At 42.6% G+C, this 16762-nt stretch overlaps 1 protein-coding gene across 8 annotated transcripts in view; it reads right to left on the bottom strand.

Annotated features, from left to right (window-relative positions):
• Positions 1 to 16762, bottom strand: part of SH3GL3 (SH3 domain containing GRB2 like 3, endophilin A3) — a 69115-nt gene that overhangs the window by 35989 nt on the left and 16364 nt on the right. Inside the window, exons 4-7 of one of the 8 annotated variants that reach the window (XM_085233775.1) lie at positions 16152 to 16280; positions 13356 to 13464; positions 5596 to 5694; positions 3783 to 3850 (exon numbers count right to left, since the gene is read on the bottom strand). The exons of 2 other annotated variants lie outside the window; for them this stretch is intronic. In XM_085233775.1, the coding sequence (XP_085089901.1) occupies positions 3783 to 3850; positions 5596 to 5694; positions 13356 to 13380 (192 nt within the window). In that variant the 5' untranslated portion in view covers positions 13381 to 13464; positions 16152 to 16280. Of the gene's footprint in view, positions 1 to 3782; positions 3851 to 5595; positions 5695 to 6628; positions 6782 to 8606; positions 8860 to 11803; positions 11846 to 13355; positions 13465 to 16151; positions 16281 to 16762 lie in introns of those variants that run through there. 5 more of the 8 variants (XM_085233776.1, XM_085233773.1, XM_085233779.1 and 2 more) reach the window with 5 other exon arrangements.

Below are 16762 nucleotides of genomic sequence, written 5' to 3'. Positions count from 1 at the left end.
AAAAGCAATTCCCAGAAGCAGTGCTGCTTTTGCTTAAGATCAACTATATTTATGTGCACCTTCTCCCCTTGTATCAACAAACTTTTTGTTCATCAGATAAGAGATCTGTACTAGTCCTCTGGCTGCTTCCCAACCACCAGACAGACAAAGAGGTGCTAAGTGCAAAGTCACAAATCTGTTATGCAAGCTTTCCTTAGCACACGGCTGCTGGGGCTGAACTTGCTCTTCCTCCTCTGCAGCAGGCTGCAGCCCCACTCGCAAGCCTTCATTTCTGCAACCCTGCGCTATCCTAACTGAACTCAGCACAATGACAATAACTAACGTGGGGGCATGAAAGACAGTTTCCACGTAGTCAGTGTCAAAAAAGCAACGTTAGAAGCAATGAATATTTCTGATAGAGCAAGCACGCGGCAGCTCAGCCTGGACCTTTGGCAGAAAGTCAGCCACAGAGTTGCGCTGCTCAGGGCCAGTGTCATTTCACACAGTGAATTTCAGATCTTCTCTAAGCAGAGCTGGCTCAGAAATATTCCTCTGGAGACCGAAGGGCAAACTGTTTATCTTCTAAGTAACGTCTAGCAGATATATTTTGGGCAGAGGCTATCTGTGGGGAGCGTTTCTATCCAAAGGCTTAAAGACGGTGGAGGAGGACGTAAAGGTTATAAATACAACACAGTTGTACAACGTAATGGAAGTGCTGTCATCAATTTCCATTTACCCATAATAAAACTGGGGCTTGGAGCTTTCGGAAACAGAGAGGTAAGCCAGTTCACACCCATAAGCTTCAGGGATTTCCAGATTTCAATGTGTTTCAAGGTTTTATTCTCAATACATTAACAAAAGCACCTTGAAAAAAGGAGAAGAGAGGGAGAAAAAGTTTCTTCCACGGAGAAACAATGCAAACACTCTTTGAGCATGTGGAGAGCTGCAGAAGAGATCAGGGAAGTGAAGAGGTTTGGTATGCTGCTCCTCCTCTCTCCCCCAGAGAAAGGGGAAAAAAAGCCCACATCCAACATCAAAGAATGTACTTTAAGTTTATTGCAATTTACGTGGGAAAAACAGGTAGGGAGTGTTCAGATGTTAAAGCCATAAAATGATGAGTTCCAGTGCCTCCAGGCAGACACCCAAGCAGCTTACACCAAGAGCAGAATTCCATCTGCTGGCTTAAGAAACCTTATCATACTTTTTTGGAAGGAATTTCTAGAGAGCAGAACTGGAACTGCTGGTTCTGATCTGATGAAAAGTCAGTGGCTTTGATTAATAATTCACTTTCACGGGGCTTCATTCCCCCACCAGAAGCCAGGCCAACAGGTGCTACATTCTCCAAAGGAAAGAAAAAGTGCTCCTCTGGCTGTGGATCCTCTGGTCTTAAAGGCAGCACAGGTGATGGATCTCTCACTTCCCAGCTGTCTCAGTAGAACTGTGAAAGGCAAGTTCACACTTCTGAATCAAAACAATGAGTTTCTCACCTCCAATCACACACTTGCTGCACAAATATTGTCTTTCCACTTGTTCTCTGCTGGGCAGATATCGTTATCTGAAAATCTGAGTTTCTAAACCTTTGCTTGCCAGTTCCAGAGGGATATTAAAACCAGAAATGTCAGGTGAAATTACTGAACCAGCTCTGCTGACCTTTCCCTGAGTCAATGGAATGACACCATTTCTGTAGCCTGGAAACACAGAATCTAACTTTGGTTCTCTCACTGGCTTTCTCCTCAGCTCCAAAGTCACGTCACCTTCAAGTACCTCATTTATCTTGAGAAAACAGTGGGAACAATGAGATCTACCTGCTCTGCAAAGGGATAAGGGGTGCTCCTATCTAAGGCTGGTTATACTGTCTTTACTTTTCTTTCAAGAAAAAAAAAAAAAAAAAAAAAAAGATTTTCCACCTTTTATCCATAACCTGAATGCACAAGGCCAGAAAATCTGACAATCAGAGAAATTTTAAAGCTTTTGATTCTTATAATTGTGCATAGTTCCCAACCAGGCTGATTTCCCTGCAACCACTGCAGCTCATTACACCCAGGTACAACCCAAAAAACATAATTTAATTCGAACCAGAACTAACAGTGAGCAGAGGCTTGGTATTGTCCTTTGAGTAGAAAACATGCAAGGCTGAGTTGCTGTCATGTTTCACATACGCAGCTGCTGCTATCTGAGATGCTGTAAGAAGTTAAAGGGTTTATTCTCCCATCAATATGTATCACTTAAAAAAGTTAGTAATAGAAACACCGTACAGTGATAGGACACTAGAAGCCTATCAAACAGAATTTGAAGTGTAACCTAACATTTGATGAGCTCTTCCCTAACTGGACTTGTTAAAAGCACTGTTACAGCCTACATCTTTGGCTCTCAACTGTCATAGAATTGCAGCAGTGGCTTCCTTGCCTGGACAGGAAAGAGCCCACCAGTGGGAACACAGCACAGAATTAGATGAGCACAATACACCGGGGTGGAAATGGCATTATATAAATAGAAGCAGATTGATCTTAATATCATTATAAGCCAAAACTTTGATGCTATAGGCTTGCTGCACAAAGTATAAAGAAGGGACATATTTTAATACTTGAACTACATCAGTGTTAATAGAAGGTGTTGGTGTGGCTCGACAGACCAAATGTTATACTAAAAATACTTCCATTCTTCAGCAATACTTTGTTCTGGAACTGCAGCTATCTCACACCACCGAATCTATACAGCTTTCCTACACCAATAGGAAGCAAGTGTTTGGGCTGAGGTTTTGCTGTCATACCGTTATGCTGCTTTTGCCTATGTAGAAGACACTGCACTGAGTCAGCCCAGATTTCTATCAGCATAATTAAGCAGAAATCATCCTCCTGTACGTGCATTTCAGAGTCTGTCCCAAATCCCATAGGAGAGTACTTCATTGTAGAAATGTATCTGCTTAGGATATTTAAGCAACTTGGAGTAACACCTAGCAAATGGCACTAAAGAAAATCTGAACACAACAGTGTTGCTGCACTTCCCTTATCTATTTGTTCTGCAGCACTGCAGGACTCTCAAGTGCCTGCACTGCAATGCATTACCCAGCATGTGCTGCAATGACTCAGGCAACAACAGCATGAGCCGGGCTCCAGCTCCAGCTTGCAGGATGCCTGTGTAGCACCTCTCAGCAAAGCCAAGAATCTATAAAAGGAGATGTGTTCAAGACGAGAGTTCAGTTTCCGTTCCATCATGCTGTACTGTTTTCTATTGCAATGCTATTCAGATTTTTACATATACATATGGTACACGTAACCTCCAAATGGTAGCTGCATCACTGCTGGATTCCCAGCTTGCAGCACAGATGATCCAACTCCTGCAGGCTTTGAGAGCTGCATTGCTAAAGGTTGTAGAGGCGCACAAAAGTTGTGTTTGCTAACTCGCATGCTGGCTGAAATACTCAGCATTTCTTTTTCCTACAGTTATGCCTTTCTGCTAGCCTGCTTAGCAAGTTACAAATATAATTGTTAATATAATTGTGAATATATTTATAAATTTAAATCTTCAGAGCTAGCTTCCCTCTCCTCCCAACTCTATCAGACTTGTGTTTTTAATATGGAAAACCAGCTTAGTGCAACAAACAGCTATCTTTATATTTTGTATCTATTAGCCCCCTACTCTGGTTCTGGAAAACTGATCAACAACAAAAGAACACTCCAGCAAGAACTCCATCCTCAAACAAGATTTCAGAAACTTGCATAAATCCTCAGCCTCTTCTCTCATTGTTTCAGGAATACAAGATGAGCAGTGCATCATCTGCCGCAGTACAGTTTTGTAATTACCTGCTTGCATAACAGGAGTCTCCAGCCACAACACAGGTAAAGATGAGCAGCAGTGACCAGAGTGATATCTTCATGTACATAGAAGATAGAAGAATGTTATTTTGTAGTCCCTGCCATTGGTTGAGGATTTATTCTGCTTTATAAGCCACGTAGAAGAATTAGAATTACTCACTTCAAAACATCTCCGACAAAAAACTCAATGTCTTTTCTCCACTATCCTGCCCCTATTATTCTAACAGATTTGCAAAATGAATACCTCAGATTATGTAATGAAGTCTAGGAACAGGATAGAAGGTCTCCCTGCTGAGGTCCTGGATTCATTGTGCCCAATTCAAGACAGATGTGAAGGAACACACAGCTGGATGGTAACAGCCTCTAGTTGCAGGACAGAAATAGATCTGCATGTACCAGTCAGTAGTTAGTAAAGGCTGCCTTTTGGTGTCTCAATGGCAAGTTCAAGTTTTCTTCGTGCAAAGTCTGTCCCTCTCTCAGTTTACCAAAGTATTTAAAGTTTGTTTGCAAACACTTGTGCAACCCCACTTGTGGGGTGGCAAAGTCCCAGGCTGCTGCAAAATGAGGACAAGCCCAAACACAGCAGCTAAGGACACAAAAATGAAGAATATTTGCTCGCCCTTGAAAGGCCTCAAATCTGTGGCCTTTCAAGTATGCAGGGACCTCCAGCAAGAAACACCTCCCATGGGTTGGCCCTGCCTTCCCACCAGGTGCTCAATCACTGGTTCAAGCTGTGACTCAGCACTTTTTTTTTTTTTCTTCTTTTTTTTTTTAAACTTTATTTTGTCAGGAAGGCAAAGCAAACAAAACCCAATCAGCAAGATTTATTCTGTGCGGGTAATAAGGTCTCCATTCTGATCTGGTTTTCAATCCAGCAGATTGGACCAACATGCCACATAAATCAACAGAGTAACAGCAGAAATCTGGGGGAGAACAAGCATCCTTGTAACTGCTGATGAGAGCCAAAAGCCAAGGAACAAAAGCCAAGCACACACAATAGAAAAAGGCCTTCAAAAACATTGCTACAAACAGATGACAGATGCACTACTTGAAAAGACAAATGCCATTCAGGACAATACAAGAGGAGTGCCCGGAGCATATAAGCTAAACCACTTTCAGAAGTAAAAAATGTTGTACTAACTCAGCTTTGCTTAGAAAATCTGTTCACATTTATGCTCATTTACAGGCAGAAGAGCCAACACCTGAATAGCTCTGTCCTTTTTTTCTTTACTGACAGTTAGGAAGGGTTTAAGAAGCCAATCTGCATTCACTGACAATCACTGCTCATGCTTACATTGCAAATAAGATATTCACAATAACTACAGTCATGTGTTTCACAAAAAAAAGTATTGATTTCTACAGCCTCTGAGGAGCCAAGCCTAAGAAATTCACTGCGAATAATCTGTTGATGCTTAGACTCCTGCCATAGACATACTTCTAACACAACTAATTAAAAAAAGACAAAAAACATGAATTTAAGGTCACCTGCAGATTTCTTACAGCAGTATCATGGCTGAGCACTCAGAACAGCTAGGGGAAGGGAGGCTCCCAACACCCAGCCTCCTGCTTTGAGAGGGACCAACATCACAGCACTGAGATGCCAGCCTGACGGAGCTGATAGAACTCAGCAGGAGTTACAGCAGCACCTGCTGACTAGGAAGACCATCCTATCCATGCTTTGTACTTACAGTTTTTCTAAACAGAACGGCTCTCTAAAAATACTCCTGGTGAGCATCAGAAGGCACAGCCCTCCCACTGCCTGTGCTGTGCCACGTGCGCAGCCGCACGGAGATCCACCCACCTGCATCAAAGGCTGCACATCGACAACAGGAAAACAGATATGTCAGCATCTGAAAGTGACAGGAGGCAAATTTTCCATTGAGAACAGAACTCCCTGGGGCTAATGAAAAGAGAAAAAAAAAATCTATTTGAAAATACATCGATTTGAATACTTCAATTCAAACTTAGACTGTACGTAATAAGCACAGTAAAGCTATTTCTAGCACTCCTAAAAGCTATTATCTGTTACGCCACAGACACACAGCTTGATGTGGGTCTATCACTTCTGCATCCCCTGATGAAGCAATTGGTAGGGTAGAGAGGCTGGAGTGCAATTGGGTATTGCAATGCATAGACGAATAGCCCAAACATTACTGCAGCAATGCAAACAAACGCCCATGACTCAGAGCTGCCTTCCAACCCCTGCCCCCAAACAGGTGAAAACCATAAAGAACTCCTATTGTGAGTTTATGGATTGCAAACATGGAGATATGGGGACTTTTTAGGACCAAGGATGTAACACAGCATGTTACGTCTGAGTTTGGGTGAGGGCTTTAGGAGCCATACAAAGGTGACTGCTGAACTTTTCCTTGAAGTGAACACCTATTTACTCAGCAGTAACTTCAGATAAACCACGTTGGCATGCGTCAGACAAACATCCCAGAAGGAATAAGCCAATAAACCTCAACTGTACAAATAGAATCAAAAGTATTGATTCCTTTTTTACCCTGGACTCTAAAGCAAGACATACAGCAAATGTATTTCCTCTGAAAAACAAAACAACAACAACAACAAAACAGTTCTGCAATAAGTGAGTGGCTGTTAGGAATGCTACACTAAATGATGTATTTGGATTTATTCTATAACTGTGTGGTCTATAACTCTAGATCTACATCAGTCTATAGATCAGTTGGAACTGTGGGTTATTTCAGTTGAATAGACGTCCATTGTAGCATGGAAATATTATCTTCTGAAAATATAGAGATCTTGTCATTTCTTTGATATTTACTCACATTTTAAAATTAACTCATTAAATACAGACTGTCTTAACTCACTTGCTTCATCCTTCAGACTTTTTTTGTCTCCAGGTTCTGCCAACCTTCAAATATTCTCCTTCAATCACATGTCCTGGCACAATTCTCATTCCCCTCAGTATTCCTCAGCATCCTCTGGGAAATTTGCCAGTTTTGTCATCTGCCCCCATTCTCCTTTGGAACATTAAAGCAAGGAATTAATTTCATTCTCTCCCCAAGCTGTGCCTGTGTCTGCTGTTAGTAGTTGCCCTTGGCATCTCTCAGCCTTTCAATACACAAATGTATACACCTCCTTAAGTGATCCTACAGTACTTAAGAGATTCATAAAACGTCCTGCTGAGAGATCTCTGCACTTGCTTGTTTTAGCATCATGCAAAAGAATTAAGCTAAAAGATGGAGTACCGATATTTCTATTATGTGTGCCATTCCCATCCCATTTTCTGCTACTTTCCACAATTGTTTTCTACGTACTTATATATTTTTATATTATTTTGCTCAATGTCTGATCTGAAGTCTTCCACAAGGAACTCCTAAGAAGTGCATTGTGTTTTCTTAAGCACCAAAAAAAATCCAGTTCCAATATCGGCTTTTTTCCTGCACAAGCATTTTCTACTAAAGAACATTTCCTTCTCGAAGAAGATGCTATTCAGACCTGCTTCCTTAAATTGCATACTCACTTCTTCATTTGACAATGAAAGGAAACTTCACATTTGGCCTAAGATGAAGAACGTTATCAAATATTAGACTTATGCATCCCAGTTTCCTACTGTAATGAACACTGGAGGACGTACCACAGCATTTCAGGAAATACCCAGGCAAGTTCAATATATCCTTCTGTTACATTCTGCCACCAATGCTACCTTCCCCAGCTTCCTCCCTCGGTTATTTAGTTCTTCGCTATGTGTACGTGCCCAGATTAAGCAACCTGCCACACTGTTGGCAGCCGTCAGACTGGAAGCATTTGTTGTGGTTACCTCTTTAACTTCCGCACTAAAATACCATCTGTGTTACCAACTTGGCACAGCAAAGGCTGCACCATTCACAGTACAGTGGGTGCAGAACAAACCAAAGCCTTTGCTAAGCCGTCCTTGGGTTTGTTTACCTAGAGAGCCCTCATTTTTGCAAAGAGGCAGTGAAAGTTGACTAAATACGTAGGTGCATGGCATTCCTTGAGATTGATACAGAGCACAGAAGAAATAACACTACTGACACTAAATTCTAGATACAATTACTCAGCGTGTCAAAATCCGACCAAAGCCATATTTGGGCTGGAGAAACCCCAGCTACCTGCTGCAGGACTGCAGAAAGACAGCTCAGCGGCTCTGAGCCTTTATTTCCTGTGCTCCAAGCAGGAGCAGCTGTCAGCTTGGCCGAACAGGTTACAGAACTCATCTCAGTACTGCCATCATCATTAAGGAGAGGTGGCAGGAGGACAGATCTCCGGGGAACTCACCAACTTCTCCACTGGAGAACCCCACTGTGCAGCACTGTGGGAAGGGAAAGTGGGAAAGCTGCACCGGGAGAACGGAGAGAAGGAGAAGGCTCAGGAAAAGATTTGAGTACAGCATCCAGAGAAGGAGGGAAAACTCTAGAAACGCAGGGTACCCCCTATAGGACAGATGCGTGGAATGCCAGGTAGGGAAACAGCGGGAGTCGGTCGGAGAGGACAACAACGAACTCTGTGGGGACGGCTGGTACCTCACAGCCCCCGTCTTTAACTGAGGCCACGGGGCACAAACCCAGAACCAGCACGAAAGAAATGCCAGTAACAAAAGCACTAATTGGAAGCGAAGAGCCGGGCCCCAGGAGATGGGAGGGCAGGGGCCGCCCGCCTCGCACGCTCCCCTCGGCCGGCCGCGGGGCGCCCAGAGAGATGGGTCCTTTGGCGGCAACCAAAGAACGCGCCCGGGGCGGCGGGCGGCGATGCCAGAACCCGCACAGAGGGAGAACCCGCGGGAGCAGCTCCTCCGAGCCCAGCCCGCCGCCGCCGCTCCCTTACCTGGCTGGCTTTGTGAAACTGCTTCTTGAGCCCCGCCACGGACATCCTCCCGCCGCGGGCGGCTCCCCGCGGAGCCCGTACCCCGAGGCGGCTGCCGGCGGGTGGCGGCTGCGGGCAGCGATCCGCGGCCTCTCGCTGTGTCACCCGCACCGCCGGCCCCGGAGCCCCGCGCGGGTGGAAACATCGCGTTCCGAACGGGCTCGGCGGTGCCACCCCATTGGCCGCCGTTCGTGCCCATGCAAATGACACAGCCGGAGTCGCCCGCCCATTGGAGGCGCGCGGGGGACTATGCAAATTGAGCGCTCGAAGACGTCTACGCTACGGTGTTGCGTGAAGACCGCAGAGCCGGTGGGCTCGGCCCGCACTGCGCTGCCGGGGGGGCGCAGCGCTGAGCGGCGCGGGGGTGGCGGCGCTGCGGGGCTGAGCGGCGCGGGGTCCGGCTGTCCGGCTGGGCCTGCTTTCCTCTTTGCAGGTCTCATTGCTACACGGCATCTTAATTAAATGGATGCTCTTAGCGCATGAAAGCTATTGCAGCAGTCCAGAGCATGATTGCTTGGGGCTGTCCAGCAGAATAAACCCACTCTGTGGCTTGCCTGTTTTTTAATTATTATTATTATTTTTAAAGGAGCAGCAGGAAGGCCAGGAGAGCCGCGCAGATGGGTGGCTCAGCCGAGTGCTTGGTTGCTGCAGGATGAAGCGATTGCACACGTATGTGTGGTTGTGGGTCAGCAATGTACCCATAGATAGGGGTGGTCGTGCCCCCCCAGCAAAGAGCTGGCACTGGGTCGTGAGGTCACTTGGCAGTGATGGAGCTGGGAAGTGCTGAGAGAGAACCTTGGGTGCTTGCAGGACCACAGCTCTCACTGGCAGCCTGCAGGTTTCACTGGCCTGGGTGAGCGAGAGCATGTTACAATTAGCTCACAGGCTCACAGAATTGTTAAGGTTGGAAAAGACCACTAAGGTCATCTAGTCCAACCATCAGCCCATCACACCATGCCCACTAACCCGTGTCTCGGTGCCACATCTACTCTTTCCTTGAAAACCTCCAGGGATCTCCTTATAATAGCAATGAGGACAAGAAATAATAATAAAGAAAAAAAAAAAGTAAAAAAGAAAAAAGAATCAGGGTAATTGTCCTATTATAAATTAGGAGTAAGGAATCTGTCCTACCTGCAACAATTACATACCCTGATACAAGTATCAAGACAGACTTGTCTCTAAGTTAAGGAACTCCTACTGGCTGCTATTTTACAAAAGGGACTTCGTATCCGAGGGGCAAAACCAACAAAAGAGAAAGCGATGAGGATAACCAGTTAACCCCCTATGGAAGACAAATTGTAAGGAAAAGTCCTCTCAGGTTTTTGGACTGAGTAATACTTGAAAGAAATCTGCAGTCATCGTGCTGCCTGATGGCACTTAGTGGGAAGGGAAGGAGCGCTTTCAGCCTCATTACACGGTAACATGATTACACCACAGGCACCTGATTTCAGCACCAAGCTTTCTTCCTAATCAAAGCGCAGCACGGTGCTCGCTGCCCAGGCCAGGTCAGGTACGGCATGAGTTAGTGAGGCATTCGGAGAGGTCGCAGCTGGCAGAAATGAAATGAGCTGTTTTGAGGGAGCCGGAAGTGCTGAGAGAAAAAACGGCCTGAACTGAGAAATTGGAGTTTTGTACGTTGTATTAAAGCAAACTCTGTGCGTACCATGGAATCGGGAGAAAGCTCTGGCTAATCTTTGGCTGGAAGAAAGGGAGGACCAGAAGGAAGGAAGGAAGAAACTTGAAAGAAGAGACCGTGCAGGAGAATCGATGGATTATAGTCACTGCAGCTGCTAGCTGTAAAATTGGGTTAGATAAAAACTTGAGTAAGGCATTATGTCTCAGCTCCCTCTTTTCATCCAGCGTTACACGAGGGTAGGAGGTGTGCTGTTTCTGCTGAAGTGGCACAAGAATCTGCAAGTGGGAAATGCCCTATGGAAATCCAAGTTCGTAGGCTAATTGCATGATAATACAGACAAGGTGAAAAATTAATTAAAATCCAACTTGAGTGGCCCAGGTGTTAATGATTCGGTAGAGACACTATGAAAAAGACTGGTGTTCAATTCAGATATAAGCAGAAGTTGTAGCTTGCAGCCAGTAATACAGGCTGGGTAAGCAATATCTAAGGGCTTTATAACCACAGATGGCTATACATCGTGGGAAGAGGGGCTGTGATTTGCTGGATAACATTCTTTATGTCTTTGGAAAAGTTGCTAATCCAATCTGTAAAATGAGGGAAATCATAAATAAAATAAAAACTCCAGGAAGTGGTACAGCTAAATGCTGACATGGTAGAAAAGAAACTTCTGTTAAAAAGAACTGTTATAAGCCAAAGGCAGGCCAGAGTATAGTACTACAGTGGCATGGTGAAAGAATACTTTGCAGAGCCAGGGAAACAAGGGGCCTTTGGGGGAAGAGTTCTAGATCTGTAGGTATTTAAACAACTGCAATCCCATTCCGGAAATTTCAAAGTACTTGAGAACTACAGATGATGCTCCAACACATTGTTGTTTTGAAAAGGATGGTGAACTTTGTACAAACCGAAAACTCCTAACTGGATTTGAATCACAGTGGTGACTGGAAAATATGTGCTGGCTGCTTATGTGGTAGAATTGGGCTTGGAAATTGGTCCTGTGAAATTCAAGCAACATAGGTATCTGGATAAGTGGATGCATTCATAATTCACTTGGATTTCTGTGTGGCTATTACTCTGTAAGAAACCCAGCCTGCAGAAATTCCTTCTGAAAATGATTCTGGTAAAAGCAAACAACCTCACAGGCATTTGGTTTCCAATGAAGAAGTTTTAAGAGTTGAAACTGCAGTAGTAGCCATGTGAAGTATTGGGTTTTGAGTAAAATAAGAACTGGTAGTATTTTAAAAAAAGATCTAGAGACAGCTTGGCAGTTGATATTACTTGCAACCTGAAGCCAATCACATCCATGTTTACTAGAACATCTCTTAAAAAAGATGAGAAATCTGATAGTCAAATTTGATCTGGGTTTTCAGTATTTACTGCCACCAAAGAAAACATCAAAAAGGAGAGAAAGATGAGTTTGTGATGAAGTTCCGTGGGATTTGATTCCAGGCCACACTGACTATAGGTAAAACATTTATTCCATAAGGCTTAAATATTCAAAACAAGCTGCTGTTCATTCACTTACCTGGCAATATTTTTTTACATGTGGCATTAGAAGGAGACTTTGGATGTGCTCGTCTGATCCAGGACAAGAATAGCTCCAGGGGAAAACAGCCTATTGACTAACCATGTTACTGCTTACCAAAACCAGGGTCATTGAGAGAAACCTGTGAGAAACCCATGAATGAGGCTCCATTTGTAATTTAATTAGAAATTAGCAACCCTAATTTCTGGATTTATAATTTATTATAAGATCCAGCAGAACATGTAGGAGAATTTTTTGAGCCAATCTACTTTGGTAACTCTGTTACAGTACCAAAATTATTTGTTGGCTCCTCCTTCCAACCTACCTAGCATCTGATAAGAAGGAAGAAGACAGAAGGTAAATATGGCATCTCTTGGAATCAGCACCAAGCTAAGTAGCACCAAGCTAGTGTTCCCATGAAGGAAAAGCAAGGGCATGTAAAGTGAACATTACTGCTCCCTGAACTTGGGTGTGACAGAGACAACATACAATCTTTTGTATGAAATACCTAAAGGCAATGAACCAAGTAGAACATGATAGTTGAAAGAAAAAAAACTGCTAGAGGAGACTCGCAGAAGGCTTTGAAAATTAATTTGGCTTGAGTATAAGATTGTGTCCTATCCTGAACATGTGAGAACTTCATTTGGTTCCACAGCTATAGAAAGAGGATAATCTTGAACTGAACTGACCTTCGTGCAGAGTATTGGCAATTAAATGAAGTAATACATAGCACAGTGTTCTAGAGTGAAATCCAAAGGACTACAACACTTAAGGAAATTGATCCCAGACAGCCTGGTCTGGTATTAGATATGGAGGTTGGTGGCCCTGCCTGCAGCAGGGGGGTTGGAGCTGATGATCCTTGAGGTCTCTTCCAACCCAAGACATTCTACAATTCTATAACTCTATTATTCTGTGATCCCAAAGACCTCTTCAGTGACAAGTCCTGCAACAGCAAACCTGGGAGGTGACACTAGGAAAATACTGCCAACAGCAAATTACTCCAATAATGAAGTCAAAAGAGAATCTCCCTGCTAAAAATGCCAAAGACAGTAAGGATGCTTCATGAGCCTATTTTAGTGCACTTTTTCTCATACTTAGATGAAAAAGAAATATTTAAAACAAAACAACAACAAAAAGGAATTAAGAAAACGTGTGCGTGTATAGGTATGGGAGGAGCAACTAACAGTAAGATTTTGCTTCTAGACCATAAGTAATTCTGCATATCATAGCACTTGCAGTGCAGATACACTGATTCAGGTGCTCCTGATGTGGCTTTGCACTGCAGAGTACATCTCACAGAAAATGGGAAAAAAAGCTGATAGTCTTTTCTATACAGCCAGAATTTGGAAAGCTTCCTGTTCCATATGGACACTGCTGGCAGTTGGAGCAGAACTGTGTGACCCTGGGGCCGGTAGACACTCTGGCTAACCTGCTTCATTTGTTTTGGATGCTTATGTTTGCTCTCCAGATCTTCTAACTAAATGTAGCTAGTGAATTGTTTTTGGCATTTGCGTTTGTTCTTCTCACACAGAATTTCCGTGGATTGCCTTACCATTATCCACATCTTTGTTTTTCATCTCATCCCCTTCCTGTATTTGTTTTCTACACGCATCTCCATGATTCTGTGGATACTTTCTATCCTCATTTTTAAATTCCTTGTTCTGCAAGTGTCAACAAAAGAAAGCATGTTATGTTTTATGCCATTAGTTAATAAATATGGTTCAATTACACATTTCTTTCTAAAAGGCATATAGATGAACTTAAAATCTAGACAGATATTTTTAAAGTTACATATATGTATACTATAAATAGATATTCTAATTTTGAAGAGAACACAACAGCCTTTTCTTCTGTGTGTGCTGCTCAGTTATGCTGCAGCTTGTAAAATTCTGCAATGCTGATCTTGCAGAGTATACGATATGGATACCTGAACAGGTTCTGGTTGGAGGTCTTGTGACTTTTAGGTGCCTATATTGCTTCTGATAGCAGTAAAAATAATAATTGTAAAAATTAAAATTAAATTAAAAATAATAAAAAAATTAAAAATAATAATCGGTGTTCATAGACAGCTCTACGCTGTTTAACAGAAATGAGCTATCTGTGTAATTTAGAATAAAGACATGAATGCCCAGACTCCACTTTTTTTACTGGCCTTTCTAATGGAGTTGTGTCTTCCTACAGAATAATGAGACAAAAAAAAACCAAACAAACAAACAAACAAAAAAAAAACACACAAAAAAAAACACCTGAAACTTAAAATGAATTGATGTGATAATGGCAGAAATGCTGCTCTACCTTCAGAAAATTGCTCCTGAGTTCTGTGCTGCTATTTCACGTGCCAAAATACAGCCACCCAGTTTTGCACAGAGCTGCCTCTGTTCATTTGAAAATACTGAAAATCTCATTGTTGACAATGCCACAGCCAGGGAGAAATCTGAAACTGCAGTGTCACAGGGAGACTAATGCCAGCTTCTGGATGTGTCAAGGATTCTCATCTTTGTTGGAAGTACTGTACTGTGTCTGCTGATGAGTCCTTTGAAGCAGAACACTGCAGCACTGTGGTGTGAACTGGATCACGTGTATTCTTTGAAATCCAATTCAGAATTTCATGTCACTGCTCTACAGTTACAGGACAGAACTTTAAATATCACCTTCGAAAGTTCTGGTCTTCACAATGAAGAAAATAAAACTTTCCACTGGAAAAAGGGTGCACTGAAGAACAACATATGCTACCTTGCCTTGCTTACAGGATGCAGTGTGCAAGCTTCTTTCATAATGATTTATTCAGCTTTAGCAGGTAAAAACATAATCAGCAGGAAAGATGAGTAAAAATCTAAAAAACACACATCTGTATTGTATATAAAAAAGGGAAACAAGTGGTAAATAAATCCGGTGGCTTAACTTCTTCGTGTATAAATACATGCCCAATTCCATTTTAACTTTGTATAACAGAGCAGAAAGTTGTATCCACTCTTGTTACAGTGAGTCCTTAACACAGTGTGGACATTTCAAACAATGTGACCAATGGTTAACAGCAATCTGAATATCAGTAAGTACCTTATAGAAAGCTTGTGAATATTCAGACATACCTAGTTTTAACAAAACTTTTATAGCAAGGATGTTGTTTTGTTTTCAATGTAATTTCATAGGTCTTTTGGGATCTGCCATGTTTGAACATCTGGGAATCATCACATGTTGTCGATAAATGAGGCAACAGGAAAGGCATGATGTGTCACAGATGTTAAATATGGCAATACTCCACAGACTGACAATCACAAACTGGAATGATCAGACTTTGAAAAATCCCATTAAGATTCATTGACTAGATAAAATGCAACTTTTTTCTTAAATTTCCTAACTGTTCTGATGACAGTGGGTATTACAGTGGTAAAACAATGATTGGAAACTGGTTTATTTTGAAGAACAAAATGATAGAGCTGAAGACAAGGACTTTGACTATCAAATACTTCATAGGAAGATTAATGCAGCTTGTCAGGTCCCTGTTGTCTCATCCCAAAGATTAATGGCTACTACTGGATAACTCTACCACTCCTAATAAAACAGTGAATGCATAAATGAGATTTATTGCATTAATTTAACAATGGCTAATTGAGAAACTTGAGCTGCCATACTAAGAAACCCTCTTCTCCCTCCTTGTATGGAAAGAGAGAATATTCTGGTTGCTGTAACTGTTAGCCATGAATGCCACCTCCTGGCCATGTACAGGAATAGGGAAAATGGCCCTAGCCAGCTTTCATGCAGTAGAAAACCACTGAATAGATGTTAAAAATATGTGAAACACAGACATGACTGCTGATAGACTTCCTAGATTGCTTGTGGAAATTGAAAGGCACTCTGATATTTACTTTTGTAAAAAAATTGCGTCATTTAAAAAAATAAACACACTTGACATTGACTTTCTGTAGAAACAACCTGGAAACTGTTGTATTTAAAGGGAGCAGCTGAATCAATACCACGAATGAAATCCTGACCTCACTGAAGCCAACAGGACTTTTGCCACTGATTTCAATGGGGCCCAAAATTCCAGCCCGTGCTTTATGAAAGCTGCCCTTGTGCATCAGCATTGGAGTTATTGGCAGATTTTAAATGTTGGGCATGTGTATTCTCTTGCAAATTCAGTGGGAATAGGATGTTAAAGAGGACCCTAAGAAGGTCTGGACCCACATAACAATGAACTGTACTTCAGGATGGTAAATTTTTCAGCCAGAGACCATTTGTTCCCTGTGCTCAGACAAGAATAGCTGCTGCTTTCATTGCTTGAACTTCACCAGCAATATGCTCACTGCTGTTAGTGCTGCTAGTACAGGTAAAAGCATGTTGAACGTACCAGAACATGTTCCTCGAAGCAATCTTGTTATCATGGTGTAATGGACTCCCAAATCAAAGCAAACCTCTTCTCTGGCTGCTAGGAGGATATACAGACAGCAGGGGAAACAAGCCAGGGAATTTCTCTCATCTGGGGAAGCAAATAAGAAGCATTTCTGCAGTGCATGAAGATGAAAATTTGGGCAGACAGTAGCTGAGATCCCCTGCAGCATCAGATTGTGTTATAACTACTGCATTTAACTCACACTTGGCTTTTATTGCCTATCTCTTCCAGCCGTGCGATCTCTTCCAGACCTGAATTCTCAAGTCATAGTTAATAGTAATTTCCTGCACACAGATACAGTGGTACACTGGCAGGCAATCAGTCATCTCCTGTTAGGTTTGTTTGTTTGTTTGTTTGTTTGTTTTTGCTCTCTAATGATCAGCTTACTTTGTCCAGCATAACATAGAAATTGCATGCAAACAGACAAATCACTAAATGCACACAGTAGACGACTTTTAATTTGCCTAATATGCGATTCTAATGTATCTTAATGTCAGATGCAGTCTTCTCAAGGACTCCGTGACACAATGTACATCAGAAGAGATTAAAAAGTAACAACACCTGTGTAT

Source organism: Meleagris gallopavo, chromosome 12, assembly GCF_905368555.1.
Source record: "Meleagris gallopavo chromosome 12, MGAL_WU_HG_1.1, whole genome shotgun sequence".
Taxonomy (NCBI): Eukaryota; Metazoa; Chordata; class Aves; order Galliformes; family Phasianidae; genus Meleagris; species Meleagris gallopavo.
The sequence above is the reverse complement of the archived record's forward strand: the minus strand, read 5'-3'. Positions and strand labels throughout refer to the sequence as shown.